The sequence below is a fragment of the Lutzomyia longipalpis genome, chromosome 3 (genome assembly GCF_024334085.1).
Source record: "Lutzomyia longipalpis isolate SR_M1_2022 chromosome 3, ASM2433408v1".
NCBI classification, from domain to species: Eukaryota; Metazoa; Arthropoda; class Insecta; order Diptera; family Psychodidae; genus Lutzomyia; species Lutzomyia longipalpis.
In genome coordinates, this window is record NC_074709.1 from 17,575,741 (window position 1) to 17,599,391 (window position 23,651).

Below are 23,651 nucleotides of genomic sequence, written 5' to 3' on the forward strand. Positions count from 1 at the left end.
AATGGATTTTTCAATAGTAGAGGGATTACTGAAGGTGAATTATATATTTGACTATTGAGATTGATGTCGTTCTTATATAATCGCTTCTATGAAAATATTTACTCACAACCCATGAAGTATTGTTGACGGAAGTTCAGTGCAAATTGGGGCAGTTAAACAGAGATATTTTTTATTAAAAAAAATTCCTCCATTTGGAAAATGCAATTAAGTAGAGTTTTTAGGAACACGCAGATACTCCACGACACCATTTGTATGTGTCAATTGGGCTCTGCGCTTCGTACTGAACGGACGTATTTAGAGCTGTGACAAAATCTTTATTTTTCTTGCTAATCTTCGGATTTTTTCTTATTTTTTCTTGATTTTTTTTCAGAGGGATTTCTGCTGGGTATTGTGGGAATTTTTTTTTATTTCTTGAGGTCCTTTAAATAGGATTAATTTGGATTCCTTTTTCAGTGACTTGGTCGAGTGCTACGGCGCGACTGAGCCAATTTTTTTGATTTGCATTAGTATTGGTGAGGGTTTGATAGTAGGAAAGTGAATTACGGGGACTCTGTCTGTGTGTTAGGCACAGAGAAGAGATGACGGGAGAGATGGGTGATCCACCAGACCCTGGTGGATCGAGTGCGATGGATATGGATATGGAGGGAGATGAGCGTAATGAGCATGCGCATTTAATCGAAGTCGCGGGAGAAAATGTGAATGGTGGGGGTATTGCCACTGGGGCAATCCCCAAGGAGAAAAGAGTGAGATCAGATGGGGAGACTGTGGCTAGAGTGAGAAAGTATGCTGAAGGAGCTGCAGCTCCATTTATTGTATACGTGCGTGCGAAAAACAAGAACAGCATGTCTATCTGTCGGGTCTCAGGTGCTCTCTTTGCGAAGTATGTGGGTATTGAAAACATTGATCCCGTGAATCGAGATAAACTTAAGGTAAATATGACTTCCAGGGATGATGCTAATAAGCTGGTTGAGGATAAAGATTTTTGCGAGAAAAACTTTGTTTATATACCAGCCAACAGGGCTGAAGTCAGCGGTAAGATCTTTATGAATGATTGTGAAGATACGAGTTGCTTTGTTTCTGAAGGCTATGGGATTCTCAATGGTGATACTAGGGAGATAAAAGTTGTTGATGCCCATCGACTCAAGAAGAAGGTCGTTGAAAATGATAAGACGAGGCTTATCTCTACACCTTTTGTACGCATTGTCTTTGCCGGTACCACCCTTCCTGATTACGTCATAGTCAACAAACTGAGGATTCCAGTGCAGGCGTATGCTCCTAAGATTTTTGAATGTAACAACTGTCTAAGGTTGGGACATACAGAAGCCCGATGTGGTGCCAGGAAAAGATGTGAAAAATGTGGTTTAATCCATAACGAGGGAGAGGACTCAGTGGGGTGCACAGGGGAGGGTAGTTTTCGCTGCCCCAACTGCCGGTTGCTTTACGCGAACAAAGTTCATAAATGCCCTAAGATTAAGGATGTTAAGGATAGAGCAGTCACTCGTGCCATCACTAATAGGGATAATGAAAGAAATGGACCGTCTAATAACGAATCCCGCAACGTGCCTCGTAGGCAGGAGAGGCGTAACAATGGACAGAAAGCAAGAGTCAACAATACAAATGAAGTCCAGAATATCCCTACGAAAAATCGTTTTGGGGCTCTCGGTGACCAAGATGAGGAGTCAGAAGTGGGTGAGATATATGACGTGTCGGAGACTGCGGATTCTGAGATGGACGAGGAAGAGTCCATGGATGAAGGGTGGCAAGGGGCAGCTGCTATGCCCCGCAAAAGGAAAAATAGCGATCGGCAAGACGATAACGCATGGTTTGGTTTGGCTGATGAGCAAGGTAGTGCGCGGGTCAAAAGGGGTAGACAAATTACTCCTCCAACGGCACCAGGACCCAAGAAGAAGTTGCCGCCGCCAGTGATGCCGAGAGATAGTGCTATGATGAGTGATATTTCGAACTTTGGGTGGAAGGATGTGGTGTTGCTGCTGTTAAGGAACTGTGGGATGAGTAAGAACTGTATTGCCATGATAGAAAACTTTGTACTTCCGTGTATTGAAAATATGTTAGGACAGATGCTGGTTAAAAAACTGAAAAAGTCTCGAAAACATCATGGATCTAGTCGTAACTAATGAACTGAGGGTCCTTCAGTGGAATATTAATGGAATCCGGTCTAAGCTTCAGGATATTAGTATTTTGTGTAATCGTAAACGTGTTGATGTATTGCTACTTCAGGAAACGAAAATCACTCCTAGGTGTAATATCAGGATCCCTGGTTATACTCTGTTTAGAAATGATAGAACTAATTGGGGCGGAGGTGTTCTTGTGGGTGTGCATAGAAGGTTTAGGTCTACCCGTGTTGACCTACTGGATGAACTGAATACTGCAGCAGAGATGGTCGCTGTTTTGGTACACGTGAATGGTGGGGTCAATTTGTTTTGTTCTGTATATATCCCGCATACTTCCCCGATTAGATATGCGGATTTAAATAGAATATGGCATCCTGGCGTTGAAAAATTCTTTATGGGTGGGGATTTCAATGCACATAATGTGCTTTGGGGCTCCTCTGTGACCGACGGTAGAGGTAGCACTTTGGGTGACTGGTGTGACGATAAGGACCTTGTAATTTTAAATGATGGGAGAATAACAAGAATAGCATGTCCCCCAGCAGCTGGTAGTGCTATAGATGTCTCATTTATTTCTCGTGAATCGGCGCTCGATTGGACGTGGGAAGTTCTTGGTGATAGTCTGGGGAGTGATCACATTCCTATAATTGCAACTTGGTCTAGTCCTAACGGCAACATGTCTGCTAATATAGAGCCTCAGGTGACACAGTTTCGCGAAGCCCGTACGGATTGGAGGAAATACAGAGTATCAGTTTCCCGGGGTGTGGCTGCACTGAATGACCCTTCTTCAGAGGTGCGCCTCCAAAAGTTTAATGATCTGCTGTTGTCTGCGGCCGCTGGGGCTCAAAATGTCAGGGGATCGCCTAACTCCAATAGCAGAAGAAATGGGTCTTCTGTCCGTTTCAGGAATCACTGCTGGTTCGACGCCGAATGTGAAGCTGCGTGGAATAGAAGGGCTGATGCTTTCCACGTATTTTGTATCTCTGGAACGAGACAGGACTTCATGGTGTATAAGCGTTTAAACGCGGTTGCCAAGCGCCTGTTCCGTAGAAGGAGGACTGATAGTTGGCGTACCAGATGTGAGGGATTCTCAGACAGCACATCTCTGAGGGAACTGTGGAACATGGCTAAAGCCTTTAGAGGCCAAGCTAGAAGTTGCAGTCCGGGATTGAGTGTGGCGGAACTGACTGAATTTGCTGATAAATTGTCACCGCCTTTTGTTTGTAGGCCCTTTTCAGAACTGGTGCCGAACTGTGAACGGGTAAGCAATAGTGGGATGAGGTGGTGCGACTTCTCTATAGACGAACTCAATGAGGCAATTGATGAAACTAAGAATAAAGCTGCTGGCAATGATGGGATCAAAGCTAGCCTCTTGAAAAACCTACCCAGGGAGGGAATTACATTTTTACTTGGTCTGTTTAACGAATTTCTTACAAGTGCCGAAGTACCAGTTTCATGGCGTACAGCCAAAGTAGTCGCCGTTAAGAAACCTGGGAAGGATGGCAGTCTAATTTCACATTACAGGCCTATTTGTATTCTATCTTCTGTAAGAAAGATTTTTGAAAAAATGATTATGCGTAGGTTAGAGAATTGGGTTTCTTCAAATAGACTTATTCCACATTCACAAATGGGGTTTCGCAAAGGAATGGGTACCCTCAATTGTCTGGCCGATCTGCACGTTAAAATCCAATCAGCAGGGTCTGGAAAAAAGCCTTTAGGTTGTTTATTTCTTGATGTTGCGTCCGCATATGACGGTGTTTTGGTAGATTTACTTCTCCAGGACATGCTGACTGTGGGTCTTCCTTTTAGCATCTGCGTCTTACTGAGTAACCTACTGGGGGAAAGAAAGCTTGATTTTTATTGTGGGAATAATAAAATTTTGTCTCGCACAGGGTACCTGGGTCTACCCCAAGGATCAGTCCTTTCCCCTATGTTCTATAATCTCTACGTAAGGGATATAGAAGAAATAATACCAGAAGGGTGTTTCATACTTCAGTACGCTGATGATATTGCTATTGGAATAGCACATAAAGATCCTTGCGTCATACAAGACAACTTGACATTGGCATGCGAAAGGATTCAAGATTTTCTTAACAAGAGGGGGCTTTCCATCTCTATTCAGAAATCAGCTTTTGTCCTGTTCACGGGTAAACATAGACCTCCAAGTATCTCCGTTCTATGCGATGGTGAAGTGATTCCCACAGTCAGGGAGTTCAAATATCTGGGTGTTATATTTGACGCGAAGTGTAGGTGGGCCATACATATTCGTAGTATTGTTGAGAAATGCAATAAAAGAATAAACTTTTTGCGGGCCGTCTGCGGCCTTAAGTGGGGAGCGCATCCTACCATCCTTAAGATCCTTTATGTTACTACGATTCGTTCTGTACTGGAATATGGTTCCTTTGTTTTCAGAGGAGCCGCTAAGACACATCTCATTAAATTGTATCGTATTCAGTGGCGAGCTCTTAGGGTATGCCTTGGAGTAATGGTTTCCACACATACGGGGTGTTTAGAAATTCTTGCTGGCTGTTGTCCACTTCAGTGTAGGTATATGCAGCTCTCAACGAGATTTCTAGTCAGGTGTGCTGATAGACATCCCTCTCTCTTACATGATTTGCGTAATTTGCGACGGCGTAAACCTAGCAACGCGCTGTGTGAAATTCTCGAAACTCTAGAGCAGGTGCAATGGTCAGATAACTGCGTGATGAGATACGACGCGTACACAGATATCCAGCGACCCTCTTTTGTGGTCTGCCTTGAGATCTGGGATAGGTTGAGGGATATCCCAAAAGATCTTTGGTTTGTGTATGCTAATGTCATGGCTTCTGATATTCTATCACGGTATGACAATAATATTCACATGGTAATATATACAGACGGGTCAAAAACGGATCGAGGGGTCGGCTCTGCTATCTGGGATAGTGGCCTGGATTACGAAGAATGGAGGGCGGTGAACCCTGTTTCCTCGGTTTTTACGGCTGAGCTAGTCGCCATTGATATGGCACTAAATAGGGCTTTAAGCGTTGAGGCGGTTGGGTCTAAGGTAGCTGTAGTTACTGACTCGTTGTCTAGTGTACTCGCTATAAAAAATTTCAAGCCCTCTCCGGATACGCCCTGCTTACTATCCAAGGTATTACTGGATATTAAAGCTTTAAATACAGGTGGGAGAGAAGTTCATTTTGTATGGGTGCCTTCGCATGTCGGGATTACTGGGAATGACAGAGTGGATTCGTTGGCTAGGCGGGGTGCCTCTGAGCCGTGTGAAGAGCGAATCGCTTATAGTAGGGAGGATCTTTTCCTCTCTATTAATAGGATAGGTCTAGAGAGATGGCAAGACCAATGGGTAAATGAAACCAGAGTGTAACGTGCACATTTTCAAATTTATCCCACACAGGAATGCCAACTGAATCATTTGAAAAGCCTCCAAAAAGGGGAGGGGTAGTGACGGCACTTGTGTATGTTTTAGTGTGAGTTCTGTTCCTTGTATCCCACTGCTGTGGCGGTGGGTAGTCAGTCTGCCATGGGAGCTCATTAAGAGGAGACTCATAATTTCTCTCTTATATTCCCAAAAATAGATAAAAGTTGTGCAGTGCCACAGTCTGAAGTCCTCCCGCCGGAAGCCACCGCGGTGACTGCAAGAATTCCTCATCGGAGAGCGAAGAACGACGCTGAACCTCCTTCAAGCTCCTTATCTTGGGAGCTGGCGCCCGATACAAATTGAAGGAGCTGTGCACCACCGTTTCTGAAGGATCTACGAGGACCTGGTCAGTCAGGGAGACTCACGTTTTGGTGCCTGACAACCTCCGGGAAAGTTTCATCCCGTTGAGTCGGAAGCTCTGTGCCCGTTGAGCGTTCCACATCTCAAAGGTGCGATTTATCACCGTTTGGCTGGACAGGAAGCACCAGCACTAGCACACCGAAGCACCTCACGACCTGGGAAGCTCAATCCCAGTGCTCATTCCCGTCGGGACGTTAAACTCCCGTACGTGCGCTTCATTTGGGCAAGTCCAACGCCCAGTGTATATCATCGCCGGGACGCCAAATTCCCGCGCGTGTCAGAGAAGCTCAAACTCTGTACACTAATCTCCGGGGCGACACAAAACCCCGTCGAGAAGGCGCCCGTCGAGAAGAAGCACCACGAGAAGAACCTGGGAGACGCTCGTCGCCGGCTGAAGAAGATACGAGGGATTTGAATCATCCTGTGCACCACCAGAGACGTACAGCCGCAACGAAGAGCATCAGAGATCAACTCGTCTGCGAGAAAACCCCCCCCCCAAGAGGCCCGTGTAGGTGCAGAGAAGAAGAATAAACGTGTAAATTAGAGGGAAGACCACATCTTCTTATTTTCCTGGCGATTCAGCATTGTTTTATTGGCGCCCAACCCGTGGCGAACCAGGTAAGTACCCTGTTGGTAAAATCTCATGCCCCTGAAGGGATACCCATAATTAGAAAATTGATCCCTTTAGTGATTCCTGTAGAGAGCCGGCAAATTTTCACCTCCAGAGAGGAATAAGTATTTTCTGTGGAGGTCAAATTGTGAATTTTTTTTTGTACGAAGATCTTTTGAACTTGCGATTCCCGGAATACCGCAACCCCCAAACAAAGCCCCTTTCAGCGAACATTTTGGGGGACCTTTGTGCGAAATTTATTTCCCCATCACCGTTTGGAGCCCCTTTAGAAATCCCCATACGGGACCCCCAAAGAATTGTGGCCTGAAAGCGAAAGTGAATCTATTTTAATATTGCAATTATTTTAATATTTCAATTAATTTTGCCATTGGGTCAAAGTTTCATTTAGGGGGCACTTTGAAAATCACCCGTTGTGGAGACATCCGGGAGCAAAAGATTTTTTTTTCTTTTTTGCTGTTTTTTCTTTTTTGTAAAGTAGAAGAATCCCCTTGCAGGATTTTAATTTGCAAATTAAATTTAAAGTTAATTTTTATTAAATTATTTTTCCTGAACAATTTATTGCTTCAATTCGAATTGATTTTAAGTTGATTTTACATTGAGGCCAATTCTCCGCCTGATTTCCTCGATTAATTCTTTGAAAATTTTTCCCTGATAAAGAATTTAATTCGAGATTTTGTGGGAATTTAAGGCGACATTCTTCGCATGTTTTCTTGCATGTTTATGATTTATATGTTGTTGAATTAAGAATTTCGTGGGTGTAAGCATTTATCCACGGAGATTCTGGTCATTTTGAAGCGATTTATTCGCAAATTTTGGTCATTTTGAGGCGAATTTATTCGCTGATATTGAGATTTATTCCTGAATTTTCCTTGTTTGTTTGTCACAATGGTCGGTACTCGAAGAAATCCCTCCACGAACCAACCACCACCTACCACTACCGAACAACCACCCACCAATACGGTGCAGCAACCACCAACCACCTCGGTTGCTGAAACCCCTCAATCGTCCATCCCTGTAAGATCTCCGACGATATTTGGGAGTGGCCGAGGCACCCCAATAATTAGATGGGAAGAAAGATTTCAGAACCTAGAAAGGGAAGTTAGGGCTAATCGTGAGATGGTGGAATCGTTTGGGACAGCCACAAGTGAATATTTGGCAACCCTGGAATCCAGGAACAGCGATATTTACCGGGAAATGCAAAGGAATTCCAATACGATGCATGCACAGATGAATACTTTAGCATCCACAATGAATACCCTGGTAGATAAAGTCGCTCAACTTCAGTTCCAAAACGCCCCTCAAGCGACATCCAGATCCCAATACGAGCAGACGCCACTGCAGTCACGCATCCCACGCATGGCATCGACAGGGAGATTTAATTCGAACTTAAATGCCACTACATATCACTCTCTGGAGAGCATCCCTGAAGAACTCGGGGCTGTTGGTGGACAAGAAGCTCCCCAAGGCTTAAGCGATCCCCAACATGAGGCACAATCTCAGCCAGGAAGCCTCAATTCTTCTGCCGTTGACTCCGCTTCTGCTCCGTTGAGAAGTCTCAGCACCTTTAAGCCCATTCCACTGAAGGATTGGGGCATTACATTTTCTGGAGATCTCCGGGGACCACGAGTGGGAACCTTCCTCCGTGAAATGGAGCGGATGGCTATTGCGCAGAGAGTGGCCACGGAATCAGTGCTTTCCAGTGTGCATTTGTGTCTGAGTGGCGATGCTTTGAGGTGGTACCGTTCGTGTGAATTGTTTACAAGGTGGGAAGATTTCGCGAGTGCCATTAGAGTTACCTTTGATCGTAGTGATTGCGATTTATCCGTGCGTAGGAGGCTGGAGGAGAGGAAGCAACGTGATGGTGAGCGTGTGGGAGTATTTATTGCGGATATCCGTGCTTTATTCCGTGAATTGGAGGCACCCCTTGATGAGGGGACCCAGATTCAAATGATCCGTAGGAATCTGCATCCCAGGATCAGGGAATCAATCCTTCTCAGGGAATTTTCTTCTGTCTCTGAAATGGAAAAAGCACTCCGCATTATTGAGAACAATATGTTGATCGCTAGCGAAGATTCCTCACGCCCAAAACCATCTCGTGGTTTATCAGCTGTGGATGCAGTGAATACCACAGCAGCTCCTCGAAGGAATTTCCCACGGAATAACAGAAGAAATTCTGAATCATCCACACCGCCACGTCCTCGCAATACTTCGTCCATGTGCGTCAATTGCTACCTGGGAGATCACCCACTGGAACAGTGCACTCAGCCTCGCCGTGCTAGAGTATTATGCTACGGATGTGGTGCTGAGAATGTGGTCAGGAGGAATTGTCCCACGTGTTCGGGGGAAGCAGCTCCGGGACACTAGGAGGGATGGTGGATACCGGGAGATCTCCTACAATCCCTCAAGTCACGATAAATAAACGCAAACGTCATAGGAAAAATAAAAACAATCCCAAAGTTGTCAGCAGCATAGATAAAGATTTTGAAATTAACGATGAATATTTTTGCGATGAAATAGATGCTTTTGAATTGAGTATTGAGGAATCAGATGATGAATTAGAGCGCGTTTTACAGAAAATCCCATTATATGAAGATCCTAAAGAGGATACCAAAAAGGATACAACATCTTTGAGTTCAGAAGTTCCTCAAACAATAGCGGCTGGTGGATTAGTGAAGGAAACAACTTTAATCGACTTCACTGAGGATGTGTTTGGTTGCTCAGATTTGATTGATTTTAATGATCCTCTCCCCATCTTGCACCCAAATATAACCCAAGCATCCCAAGGATCTGCAGTTACGATCGGGGAAGTGAATGATGTCCCATTGGGAACCCCCAGCGAGGATGATTGTAGACCTTATGCGAAGGTGAAAATTTTTGAGCATGAAATTGTGGGATTATTGGACAGTGGAGCTACCCACACATGCTTGGGCAAAGGATCAGAGGAGTTATTGAAGGATATCAATCTGATGGGAAGAAATCCTAAAAATGCCACATACATCCGTACCGCCGATGGAAGCATGCACGAATGTGTTGAACTTGTAGATGTTCCCTTTTCTTTTAACGGCGAAACCCACTTGTTACCTGTCTTGGTTGTCCCTGATTTGACCTCCCCATTGATTCTAGGTGTGGATTTTTGGTTCAAATTTGGCATCACGATAGTCAAGCCTAAGCCTCCAAACTGCGCAGCGTTAAGCAAGAATCCTGTGGTCCTTAGCAGTGAGGAGAGGGCTCGTCTTGACGATGTTATTCCCCAATTTCCCATCACTACGGAGGACAATTTTGGTCGCACCCCCTTGATTACCCACAAGATCGAAACCCTTGACAATACCCCTGTCCATCAGCGTTGTTACCCAGTCCCTACTCATCTGATGAAGGCTGTGGATGTGGAACTAGATCGACTCTTAAAGCGTGGAGTCATTCGGGAGTGCGAACCGACTCCTTGGTTAAACCCTGTAACAATCAGAGACAAAAAGGATGGGCGGATCAGATTTTGTCTGGATGCGCGGGGACTCAACAGTGTCACGGTGAGAGACACCTACCCCCTTCCTCATATCGAAGCAATCTTATCACAATTGTCCGGTACTCAGTACCTATCCAGCGTCGATCTATCCGAGGCCTTTTTCCAAATTCCACTAAACCCTGCGGATCAACAGAAAACTGCTTTCGCTCTTCCAGGGCGAAAGCTCTACTGTTTTCAAAGAACCCCTTTTGGTTTGGTGAATTCCCCTATGAGCATGGCCCGGTTGATGTCCCTTGTCCTTGGTCATGATCTCGAACCCTTTGTCTACTATTACCTTGATGACATCCTTGTTGTTACCCCTGATTTTGAAACCCATTTGCGCATGCTAAAGGAGGTGGCACATCGGCTCAAGAAAGCAAATTTGACCATCAATCTGGCCAAGTCCAAATTTTGTGTGCCAGAGTTGAGTTTCCTTGGATTGACAGTTTCTCCGGAAGGAATCTCAACGAACACCGAGAAAGTGGATGCCATATTGACCCTCACCCCTCCAAGAACTGTAAAGGGTTTGCGACAGGTCATCGGGATGATGTCTTGGTATAGGAAGTTTATCCCCAACTTTTCTACCACAATCCTACCGCTCACAAATCTCCTGAAAGGAAAGCCTAAGACCATCGAATGGACTGCTGAGGCAGATGAGGCTTTCGAGAAGCTCAAGCAGGCTTTAGTTTCCGCGCCCATATTAGCCACCGCCGACTACTCCAAACCTTTCCGCGTTAAAACCGATAGCAGCGACTTCGGATGCGGAGGTGTCCTAGTACAAGGAGAGGAGGATGAAGAGCGGGTTATCGCTTATATGTCCCGGAAATTTACGGCAGCTGAGCGAAATTATACCACAACGGAGCAGGAGCTTTTGGGAGTGTTGTATAGCATCGAGAAGTTCCGGCAATATCTTGTGGGAGCACGGTTTGTAGTGGAAACCGATCATTCTGCGCTACAGTGGCTTTTGCGTCTTAAGGAGGCTCGTGGCCGTCTTGCTCGTTGGATTTTGAGGCTGCAGGAATTTGATTTTGATGTGCGCCATCGTCCGGGAAGGGAAAATATTGTCCCTGATGCCCTATCGAGATGCCTCAATGTAGATTCCCTCGCCGAAGTCCGCGATGCCTGGTATGGCTCACTCCTGGACAAAGTCAAGAATAGCCCAGAAAAACATCCCGAATACAAGATGGAGCAAGGACGTCTGTTTAAGCTCTGTAGAGCACAAAATGATCTCGGTGTGGTGGAGCATAGGTGGAAAATGGTGGTTCCGAAGGAGGATCGCGCGGAAGTGATTCGAAAGTACCACGATGAGCCGACTGCAGGGCATTTTGGTTATTTTAAAACCCTCAGTCGTGTGTCCTACTACTATTATTGGCCAAAAATGAGAAAAGAAATTAGTAAATGGATCAAGGACTGTCAAATTTGTAAAGCCTCAAAGGCACCTAATGTACCTTTAGCTCCCCCGATGGGAAAATTTGTTGAAGCCACTAGGCCATGGCAGATCCTTTCCCTTGATTATATTGGGCCTCTTGTAAAATCCTCTAGAGGATATACAGACATTTTAGTAGTAGTTGACCGTTTCTCTAAATTTGTCTTAGCATTCCCCCTTAGAAGCGCTAAGACCCATATGCTCATCGATGTACTTGAGAATCGTATTTTTTGTGTGTTCGGCACTCCCCAAATTATTTTATCTGATAATGGAGTACAATTTGAGTCAAAAGCATTTAAGTCATTCCTCCAAAGTCGCGGTATCCAACATTGGAAAACGCCGTTATATCACCCCCAATCGAATCCAACCGAAAGAGTAAATCGCACCATAGTTACCTCAATGAGGGCTTTTATTAAAAAGCAACATAAAGAGTGGGCAGACAATCTCCACCAAATTCAGTGCGCTATTAATTCTGCGGTTCATGAGGGTACAAAAATGACGCCTTATTTTATTAATTTTGGGCAGGAAATGATTATGAATGCTGACCAGTACACTATTAATTCAATGCAGCCTCCTTTGGGTTTACAGGAGAGACTGAAAATGCTTGAGAATGCCCGAAAGAAAGTAATTCCTAAATTGCGAGATGCACACGATAAAAATTCAAAGGGTTACAATCTGCGAAAACGCGTTGTTGCTTTTAAAGTGGGAGATCTGGTCTGGCGACGTAATTTTGGCCAGTCAGATCAGGCTAAGGGCATTCAGCATAAATTTCTTCGGTGGCTCAAAGCGAGAGTTGTGTCAGTTCAAGGAGATACCTACGAGCTCGAAGACATTAATACAGGGAGAATTGCACGATATCACAAGAAAGATATAAAATCAGATTAATGTCAATATTTCTTTATAAAATCCCAAGATTTTGGATTTTATTCAATATTTTTCCTTTTCCATTTTTCTATACAGATGGGTATGTCTCAATTTAAACTACATAAAATTTTGCTTGGATTTTGAAATGAAAGAAAATCACAAGATTCAGCGATTTTATTCGCAACAAAGGGGATCTGAGGTTGTTCAGAGATTGATTAATCACCCTTTTGTAAATTATTGCAAGGAGCTAAGGAGATTAAAGCAAGTTCCGCTGGAACTAGGTTCTTACTGCCTTTTCTAACTCCCTCCTTATTTATTTTGTTTAATCCGAAGGAAGGTATCGGATTGCCCTTGAGAAACTATTGTTGGATCCTCAATAGTCATAAAATGAGGAAAGATTTTGCATGAGCACCTATAGGGTCGCTCCCTAAAAGTTGTCGCTCTGCCTTGGAACATCCTTGGTGAGAGTCCCGTTTTGAAATTTGTCTGAGTCATATTCTGTCGTAGGTGGCAGGAGCTCTTTCGGATGGCATTCGGTTGATTCGCAATCGAAGATGTTTGTTCCTTGAATCTTTTCCCCTGCACTTGGCAGAATCCAAATAAATCCATCCTTCCAAATCCTAAAGAAATTTCATGCACAAGATGCATAGGACCCATCCCACCTAATATGTAGAGTCAATATTCTTTTCGCATCCTCGTCTAATCCGCGAAAAAAAAAATATCATGAAAAATAGAAGGACTCCTGACGTTCGTTACCTGGCGACCACATTGCCGGGTAGGCAGAAAAGTGTCTACGTAGCCGGTATTTATTCTCATGCGTATGCGGATGGACCCCAGGGAAGTAGGTTTTGCCGAACCCCAATTTAGACTCACCCCTTCCTCGTTCTTTTGGTGTCTTCGACTTATGGGCCGCAAGACGTGACCTATGCGAGAATCCCCGGAAGCTCGGACGACCGATAATAGTGGAAGACTGAGTGAGCAGGGGAGGACCGTGTCGTGTCGAGTGGGTGTGACGGAGTATGCCTCAGGGGGAGTGTGTCTGAGTTGGGGGTCTAAAAGACTTGCGGAAGTGGGAAAAATCCAAATCGTATGTGAGACCTATACGTGCGGCGAAGCTCGCGCAATGTGCCAGTCAGGATCACGAAGCCATGATCTTTCGACCCCACATCCGTGTCAAAGGCTCACGTTATGCGAATTACGCGTGGGTCAAATCTTACGAGTTTGCGAAGAGATCATAGAAGATAAGAAGAAGGAGAAGAAATGGAAGAAAAGTTCCATTCATCCCATCTTACCTTTCCCCATACAAGCAGCTCCGTGTTGCTAATAGCGAATGCTGGTAAGGAAGGAGAGACGATTGATGTGGAGAAGAGGGTGGAGAGAGTCCACGGAAGGAGAAAAGACGAGAGGTCTTTGAAAGAAAGAAGTCATTTTGGAAAATTGAAGAGAGCACAAGAAGCTCTATGATTGAAAATTAAAAATAACTGAAGCAAGCTCAAGAAGCTTTGTGAAAGAAAACTTATTATTGTCTTAATCTGCTTAAGAAAAGCTTTGTCTTTCAGCAGAAAATAAAATTTCAATTTTGAATACCTTCAATGAGACCCCCCCCCCCATTCTGCAAAAGATCATCCTAAAAATTTTCCTTACATGTAAAATAACGAAATGTTTCTTGAAATGTCCCTTTCACCTTTATTCTTGTCCGAAAGCTCGGGTGATCATGATGATTACCAAATCATGATGGAAGAAAGATGTGGGAGGTTGAACTGAGGAGTGATGATTTCTTTTGTTAAATTATAAATATTATTTGAGCCTCTTAATAATAAGAGATCTCTAAGATGATCTCAAATCTATATATTGATTATGTCTGGTTAATTTTAATTTAAGCCCTTAGCCTATAAATTATTCTCTTACTTTTAATCAAATTGGTCTTAAGGCATTCAGCGGAATTGGTAGCGCGAGACATGGGTAAAAGATTGTTCTCAAAGCTCGATTCTGAATTATATGTTCATTCTTTTTTTTATAAAATATTCTTATGTTGCTAGCCCTAAGATTCATTATTTAAATTAAGTTAAGGTGCTGGGTTGAAATTAAGCTAATATACATTATACAGTGTCTTTCCAAAACCCTTCTGGTTGGAGCATAAGGGGTTCCCACGTTCATCCCCTTTTCTTTTTTTTATTGTTTTTTTCTTTTCACAACTTATGGGTGATGTAACGTGCACATTTTCAAATTTATCCCACACAGGAATGCCAACTGAATCATTTGAAAAGCCTCCAAAAAGGGGAGGGGTAGTGACGGCACTTGTGTATGTTTTAGTGTGAGTTCTGTTCCTTGTATCCCACTGCTGTGGCGGTGGGTAGTCAGTCTGCCATGGGAGCTCATTAAGAGGAGACTCATAATTTCTCTCTTATATTCCCAAAAATAGATAAAAGTTGTGCAGTGCCACAGTCTGAAGTCCTCCCGCCGGAAGCCACCGCGGTGACTGCAAGAATTCCTCATCGGAGAGCGAAGAACGACGCTGAACCTCCTTCAAGCTCCTTATCTTGGGAGCTGGCGCCCGATACAAATTGAAGGAGCTGTGCACCACCGTTTCTGAAGGATCTACGAGGACCTGGTCAGTCAGGGAGACTCACGTTTTGGTGCCTGACAACCTCCGGGAAAGTTTCATCCCGTTGAGTCGGAAGCTCTGTGCCCGTTGAGCGTTCCACATCTCAAAGGTGCGATTTATCACCGTTTGGCTGGACAGGAAGCACCAGCACTAGCACACCGAAGCACCTCACGACCTGGGAAGCTCAATCCCAGTGCTCATTCCCGTCGGGACGTTAAACTCCCGTACGTGCGCTTCATTTGGGCAAGTCCAACGCCCAGTGTATATCATCGCCGGGACGCCAAATTCCCGCGCGTGTCAGAGAAGCTCAAACTCTGTACACTAATCTCCGGGGCGACACAAAACCCCGTCGAGAAGGCGCCCGTCGAGAAGAAGCACCACGAGAAGAACCTGGGAGACGCTCGTCGCCGGCTGAAGAAGATACGAGGGATTTGAATCATCCTGTGCACCACCAGAGACGTACAGCCGCAACGAAGAGCATCAGAGATCAACTCGTCTGCGAGAAAACCCCCCCCCCAAGAGGCCCGTGTAGGTGCAGAGAAGAAGAATAAACGTGTAAATTAGAGGGAAGACCACATCTTCTTATTTTCCTGGCGATTCAGCATTGTTTCAAGAGGCAGACTTGCCTTTTCAATTCTACCGGAATGCAGGAGAAATCCATGGTTTCTAGGGTTGGAGAATGTTGGTAAAGAAAAAATATACTTTATCAACAGGATCATAAGCAACCATTTCAGGCTTAATGCCCATTTGGCCAGGTTTAGTATAGTGGAGAGTATGTTATGTGATGTTTGTAATTTATATGAAGATGTTGATCATGTGCTGTTTATCTGTCCTAAGTATGTTAGTGGGAGAGAGGAGCTTGTTATTGCGTGTAGTGAAGTCTGTGATAGTCCTTTTTCTAGGGACATTGTGGCACTAGCCATTGAACAAAGGAGATTGGGACCGCTGATGGGAATCGCAGATTTCCTGAAACGGAACAGAATCTACCTATGAGGCTACCGGTGTGCCTTAAGACTGCAGTCTAGTAGTCCCCTTTGACTACAGACTTTCTAATTCGGGTGGGAGGGTGGCAAAAAAAAAAAAAAAAACCATTTGTATGTAATTAAAACCATTCTTGTGCTCTTTTCACTGCATCGCAGGAAACGTGCAAAGTCAATGGGTTAAGAAAATGCAAAAGGAACAAAAAACATAGCATGAATTCACTTATAAATAATTTTCATGAAATGACTTATTAAATATCCCAGCATAGAGAGTATCTGACATCAATTAAAACGCCAAAGCGCGACTTTTAATTAAAATTGAAATTCATAAAACGTTTTAACGTTGAAAAAAAGCTTCATTGCTGCGTTGAAATTACTTTTCCATTCGGGAGGAATTTTCCCCTTCGTTAAACGGTGGATTATTTGTTGAATTCCTGTTTAGAGGGAGGAAAAAATGATAATCAGAAAACGTAAGAGATTTCCCAGTTTGTGTCAGCGTGTCAGCAAACGTGAGATTCATTCACTTCTCTATGTGGATTTTCCCACACCATTGCTTTTTCACTTTGTGCCATGCCCCAATATTTCGTGAAAGTCCCCGATTTTGGGGTGAGTTTTTTTGGGTGGCTAATTTCGAGGCATTTATAGCACGAAATTGTACGTGCAGAGGTATACAACAAAAGCATTTCATTTTATTTGCACGAAATCGTGACTTCTTGCAATAGGACTTTGAAGCTTTTCTCTGTGACTCCTTGTTGTTGTTCTTCGTTTGGTCAACACCCTCAAAACTTCTGATTTTCTTCGATCTATACACCGTTCTATTTGAGGCATCGTTGAAAATTTCGAGCATATTTTATGTGGGTTAGAATTTTCTTATTTTGTGTGCCTCCCCGATGAAAACTTTTATTCAAAAACATGATTGGAGAATTCATATTTTCCCACGTTCTTTTGTCATGTTGTCAATTGATGGAGAAGAAATCACCACTCCTGCACAAAATTTATCCTTCACCACTCCTTTTTGCATTTCATTCAATTTTCCCTCTTGAGTTGTCAACCCAATCTCACTTTGGCATGTCTCTCATTGTGATTTGTATGAAAATTCCATATTATCTTGGTGGAAAATCGATTGATTTTCTTGGGGTGGGTAGAATTTTGAGAAATTTCCCTTTTTTTTACCATTCAACTGGGGAAAAAAAAGAAACACGTCATAAATCATATTTTCCGCCGTAGCACAAGGAAATATGGGAGTTAAAATTCTTAGGAAACTTTTAAAATTTTCCTTCAACCTTTCTTTTACATCGTTCTTCTTTGTTGTAGGTGTTTAATATGTAATGGAAAATAATGTGAAATCTTAAGTTTTTTAAAGAGTCTCAGAGTATCCTATTGCCTTTCATTTACGGATATTTAATCGACAATCACTGTTGTGGTATTCAATTGAGAATCTTATTAATTTTGTGGTAAAGATGGTTTGCATATTCTATCCATTCTGGTTGGATTTTCAATTAAAATTATTTACAAAAAAATAACTTTATTTACGTAATGTTGTTTTATTAAATCTGAATGCAACTAAAAAAAATATAAAGAGAATTTTCAAGAAATACATTCTCAAAAAAAAAAGTTCAGAAAAGCTCATTTTTCACTGTGAAGAAAAACGAAATATTCTAGAAAAGAATATTTCCTATAATTGTTCTATTCTAATTATTATCATCCCCCTTTGCAATTTTTCTTTCTTAAATATTTAGTAAAATCCACCCTTTGGAATATTTTATCCGGTACGATTAACTAGATATTGGTGTAATTGACACTTCGTGGAATTTTCTTGCAGAAGATTCCAATCTTCTCTCTTGTTAATTTAAATAAATTTGAAATTCAATATTTTCCACGCAATTGTTCCACCAGCAATTTTCTTATCAGTTTAAGCACACACTTTAAACCTAAAATATTGTCCTTAGAATTGTCCCTATATGCTGCTCTATATACGCACTTATATTTTCTTCCGTATAGTGAATCTTTTGCAGAAGGTATTCTATTACCACTCTCTCTCTCTCTCTCTGAAAATTTAAATATTCATGCTTGAGAAAGCAAATTGCTCTGACTCCACCATGTGCCTAACCCCTGAATTTATTGCATGCAAAAGGGGGGCACGATAGCAATCAAAATGCAGTGATTTAGGTTTCTTTTTCGCACCTCCCCCGCCACCCGTGATAATTCGATGGATTCTCCCCGTGACTATTGGAAGTGAACACGCAATTTTTCCGCTTTTCGAAACAATCAACCACCGCCCCCCCTCGTCCCCGTTTTACCTTTTGATATTTGCTACACTGACTGTTTTGTTGGGGATATACCTCCCTCACTTTAATTGTAATTTGTGGCTCTATGGGTGGTGGTGGCATTCTTCCATCGTCATCAAGACTCAATCAATTGAATGAATGAGAACCTCAACGACACATTTCGTTGGTAGACGGAGTGCTCCAGAAGGTAGGGGAGGGGGCGAGAGTGTACGACGGTATAGTGCTTTGTAGTAGGAGTTTAGTGAAGTGGTAGAGAAGAATAAAGAAAATGAGTCATGAGCACGTGAGCATTTGAATAAAGTTTTCCATGCTGAGCTTTTTTTCGCCACATGATATTGAAGGCACTTGATGCGTGGGAGAGGGGTGAGTGGGAAAAAGTTTTCCGAGAGACAGTGAAAAAGGCAATTCACACGCAGACAAGAAGGTACTCCCGGGGGGTGTGGTGAACTTCCCCCATGGTACAGCTTAATAGAGTTACTTCAATACACTTTTTTTTTCTACTTTGCCCATTTTCTTCATTTTTTTTCTCTTTGCTTTTCTCAATGAAATAAGTACGGGAGAAACATTTTCTGCTACTTTTCTCCCCACCTACACGTATTTTTCCCGCCCCGGGGACATTAGCCTATGCCTCAACTGGAATTTTAATCACGGACTCCATGAAGCTTATAAGCCATCATTCAATATCTCTCTCATACCGACTTTTCCTCTCTTTTCCATCCACCAACACAGTGTACAAGCAGCAAAAAATTTTCATGGAAATAGGGTTCTATCATCTCGTACTCTGTGGGGGCCTTGCATTACATAAGTATGCAAATCCCACGGGAAAATCGATGACATTAGCTTTGGCATATTTTGCAAAAGTATTTTAATAAACAATGCATATCAAATACTTAGCATCCTACATGATGTACACTTGCGAGGGCGGGGGGAAGTTCACCTACACTGAAAATCCGCCCCCTTTTGCCATATAATATTTTCAATCGATTGGTTGAGAATCCCACGTTGAAGCCAATTTCAAGAATCCCCCGCATGTTACATCGTTAACAAAGGCATAATCACATGGTTTTGGTCTGAATGGAAATTTAAAATTCAAATTTCGTACTCAATAGAGGAAGATTTACACTTGATTTATGAACTTATGGTTAGACAGGATTAAGCTTTTTTCCCCACCATGTACGTACATATAGGTAGTTTATTCGTGCATGATTATTACGAGGCTGTTAGAACTGGATTTCTGCGGTGCTTAAGGGTTTAGTTTAAATTTTATTAATTTTAGATTTTATAAAATACTCAAAATTGTTTTTTTTTATTTAAATTTAATAGCATTATTGGGTTAAAAAGGCTTGAAATTGAATAACTTTTAAAAATTAAAATCATCCAATATTTGGTATAAACTTTCAAAGGTATTACAATTTCCCTTTTTTTTGGGCAACCCTTCTCATATGTAATCCATCCCCTTGATCCGGATATTCTACTGTGGAATCCAGTTGAATTGAAAATTCAATTTTTAACCATTATTTAATTTGTGTTAAAATTCCAACGAATTCACTGCGTTCATCTGCATATCAAGTGGATATATTGTTCGAACATTTTAGTGACGACAGACAGAGAATAAAAAGCAATTTTGCATTTTGCACCATCAAAAATTTAGTTAACATCATACTACAAGGGAGAATTTTAAAAGCACACTAAAAGGGGTTAATAAAAAAATTTTATATTCACTATCAAGAGTTCCTTCATTTTCGATTCGCACCTCAATTTTCAAATTTTGCAATTTATTTCCCCAAAATATACAAGAGAGCTTTTGCAATGCATTTCAATTGGGAATTGGAATAGCATATATCGCATATATCCTTCTCTCGTATGCAATTTGTCATATTCGATGTGCTTTGATGAATCATCGCACACATATACGTGTTTATGCGATGGAGTATCAAAGAGAAATTACCGCCCAAAAGCAGGATAAATTTATCAATAATGTTGTGCAGTTTAGTTAAGAGATGTAACAGCTAGATCGGCTTCGAGGAATTTTCAATTAATTGCCAATTGATCGATGCTGTGTTGTTATTCAAGTGGGATGGCATACATACACACGGAATTCCCGCTTGCCCAATAAATATTGACATATTATTTACGCTTTCGTGGTTCATTCACGTGAAAAATCCGTGGAAATTTATTTTGTACCATATGGACACTTTTCCCCGATGAAACACACTTCCGGCACCAGGAAGAATTTGTCAAGATGCATCGTTTGGGGATATCAAAAAGTCCCTCTATATGTACTCGAGCGCAAGAGTGCAACATTCGTACTCACAAATGTATAGAAATAAATAAAAGAAAAATACCTTTTGTACAATTTAGAGCAATGGAAATTTTTCATGCACATAATGGAGTCGAAATGAAATAAAAAAAAATCACGCAAATGAAAATTATTGCATAGAAAATGGAATCACGTCACAATTTTCAACACAAGATTGTCCAGATATGCTCATATTTTTTTCATTTTATGCATAATAATTTTTGACAGCTTTTTTTTTAGGGACAAACTTTTATTTTAAAAAATTTGGACTAATTCCAATTTTTTTCCCTTGCGAAAATATGTGTCAAAAGATAAAATTTTAAGTCCTAAAAGGGGGATTAAAGTAAAATGTGGAATTAATTATTCCATTTTTTTCGGATGAGGGATTGAAAAGTTTTCATGGGGCTGATAAATTCATAATTTATCGTGACTGACGGCGACAGCTTTTCTCCTCAATTCGGGTGTACACGTGAATTAAATTAATATCATGCTTTTCAAAAGAGGAAAAGAGTTGCAAAAGAGGAAGAGATATGAATTAATAAAGGATCCACGGAGGGAATGTATTACATGGGGGACGGGGGAGGATGGATGAAAAATACGTCTCTTGCCTCATTTTCATGCCAGAGGGTTTGTTGGGTTCCCGCACCTCAGGATGATGGTCATAATCCTTCTCATTAAATCTCTGTGTCTGAAGGGACGTGCCACGATGGAATGCGTGTAAATGTGCTCCCCCTTCAATGGGTTTGTAAGCGATATTTTTGAACCACACGAACAAGAAGGAAATTCACAGCGCGGGGGAAAATATTTAATTCCCTCCACAAGGGATCAGGTGGAAATTGACTTGAAGCGCGACGAAATTGAGCATTCCTGAACGCCCCGAAGATTCCGCTAAATAAAATTTAGTGATAGAAATTGCGTTGAAATTACCTCACTGATGGCATTTTTTTTTCTACGGAGGGGGTGGTGAATTCAATCAAACTGCCGGCTTTAGCTTTTCTTATCTTGCCTGGGCTGAGCTTCTTAAGCACGCAAATTTAGCTGAGATTGATGAAGCCTCGAATCGACCATACTAAGACGACGAGAGATTTTCCACTTTCTCATCCCTTCGAACTTTTTTAATGGAGTGGAAATGTTTGAGAAGAATTTTCTTTTAAAAAAAAATTCATTCAAGCAATCAATATCAATTGACTGGCAACATATTTCTCTCCTTTATAGCCTCTTGCTCGTCTCTAAAATTAATTTTCTCCATCAAGACACTGCAGCAGATGCTTCTGCGTGGCGGCAGTTAATTTGCAAAGATAAAAAATGACGACTTCTTTTGCCATTTTGTGTCGCTAGAGTGCCAAAGAGTCACATTTAATTGACTAGACTGTGTACATCTTATCTGGTGCGAAATTAATTAAAAGTCGCTCCTCACTTGCAAATGTGTGGTGGGGGAGGGATTGTGAGGGGATGAATGAGGGAAATGACGAATTAAAATACATGGAAGTTATCTTGGATAAGACATTTGAATAATACAAAAGATTTTTTTTCCCCTCACTTCCAAGTTTGCCAAATTTAATTGAGTATTCTCTCAAAAACTCATTTTCCGGTCATGCACACTGAAGAATTGGGGTTGTTGCGGAAGTAGAGCTTATTAGTTGGTGTTCCACTTCGTGGCCAACACCAAGTATTGTAATCGTCGGAAAAACCGACCATCTCAGATCGGGCTCAAACTTGGTATGAGCACGTTTTAGACATCCCACAGTACGAAAATGGTGGTGGAAAATTTTTGATCCGGCCGGCCTGCCGGCCTGCCGGCCGGTGCGCCAAACTTTGCCTTATAGCTCGAGAACGGTAATAGATAGAGACTTCGGGTTTGAAGTTTACTATAGAAATGTGGGTGTAAAATTTCATTTTTTCGCATTTTCAAAATCCAAGATGGCCGCCGTCCGCCATTTTGAAATACCGTCAACCACTTCCCTTATAGCTAGAGGTCTGAAATTTTAGTATGTTATAGAGCTCAGTGAGACGTTTTCATCGATAATTCATACTTGAAAATCGGTCAAGCGGTTTAGCAAATATGGCGGCCTAAAGCAAAAAGTGTTTTTTCAATATAACTTGAGAACGGCTTGACCGATTTTGACCATCTTGGTATCAAATGAAAGGTATTGAGAAGCCCTACAACTGTCTAGAACATTCCAAGTTCCAAAAATGCCCGCAAGAGGCGCTAAAATCAAAAACAAAAATTGCCTAACTTTAAGGGGCAATATCTCCGAACATCTGTTATAGATTTCCTTTAAATTTTGATATGTTATGACCTGACTCAATATCTATCACCAGTCCGAAAATGAAGAAAATCTATGTCGCCGTTTAGAAGATATGGCCATTTGAAAAATTCTTGAATTTGAAAAGTTCTAAGAGCCATATCTTTTGAACCGCTTGTCTGATTTGACTCAACTTAGTATCAAATTAAAGGTTTTGCAATTATCTACAACTTTCTAGAACATCAAAAACCTCTAGAACCATTCCTTCAGGACGAAAAATACGAAAAACTCTTTTTGTGAAACAAAAATCCTCCATTTTGTGTTCTAGAGGTGACCTTGTAAATCATTGAGATATATATCAAATAATAGCTTATTTCAAGACCTTTCCAAAACTAGTCACGAAATTTCTGTAAGTGTTATATAACTAGAGATATGACCATTTCAATGCATCAAATTGCTGAATTTCACAAAAAAAATCAACTTTGCCTACTAATATTGCTCACAAATAGTATTTCAACGCATAAACAAATTTCTACACGTTGTGGGACACCAACTCTTATAACTGGACGCGTTATGATTGACTTTTTATTTAAAATTAAAGAAAATCTTTGAGGGGACTTGATTAATAAATTGTTTATTAAATCGTGAGCCTGGGTTTGATTCATTTAGGATTTTCATTTGAATTTTTTTCAACTACTTTCCTTGCTTTTAAATATATGTACAAAGATTTTTTATAAAAGAAAATCAAAAGGAAAATCTTTGGGACAATTTGGTTAATCTTTCATTGTGAATCCCAGCATTGCGGTTATTTTAAATTTTTAGTGACATATTTGCAAAAGAATAGAATGGCATTCAGAGTGTAAAATATAATTTTTCTGGGTGTAGCTGCCATCGTGCATATTTAAA

The 23,651-nt window shown here is 41.7% G+C and overlaps 3 protein-coding genes across 6 annotated transcripts in view; 2 read left to right on the forward strand and 1 right to left on the reverse strand.

Annotated features, from left to right (window-relative positions):
- Positions 1-23,651, reverse strand: part of LOC129792370 (uncharacterized) — a 64,111-nt gene that overhangs the window by 19,061 nt on the left and 21,399 nt on the right. The window lies entirely within an intron of this gene.
- LOC129792435 (fringe glycosyltransferase) overlaps positions 1-23,651 on the forward strand; it is a 114,064-nt gene that overhangs the window by 2,741 nt on the left and 87,672 nt on the right. The gene's annotated exons all lie outside the window — the stretch shown is intronic.
- Positions 164-16,020, forward strand: LOC129792404 (uncharacterized). The gene is made up of 2 exons (XM_055831430.1): positions 164-5,494; positions 15,553-16,020. Exon 1 carries the CDS (start codon positions 579-581, stop codon positions 2,133-2,135), a length of 1,557 nt encoding a protein of 518 aa, XP_055687405.1. The 5' UTR covers positions 164-578; the 3' UTR covers positions 2,136-5,494; positions 15,553-16,020.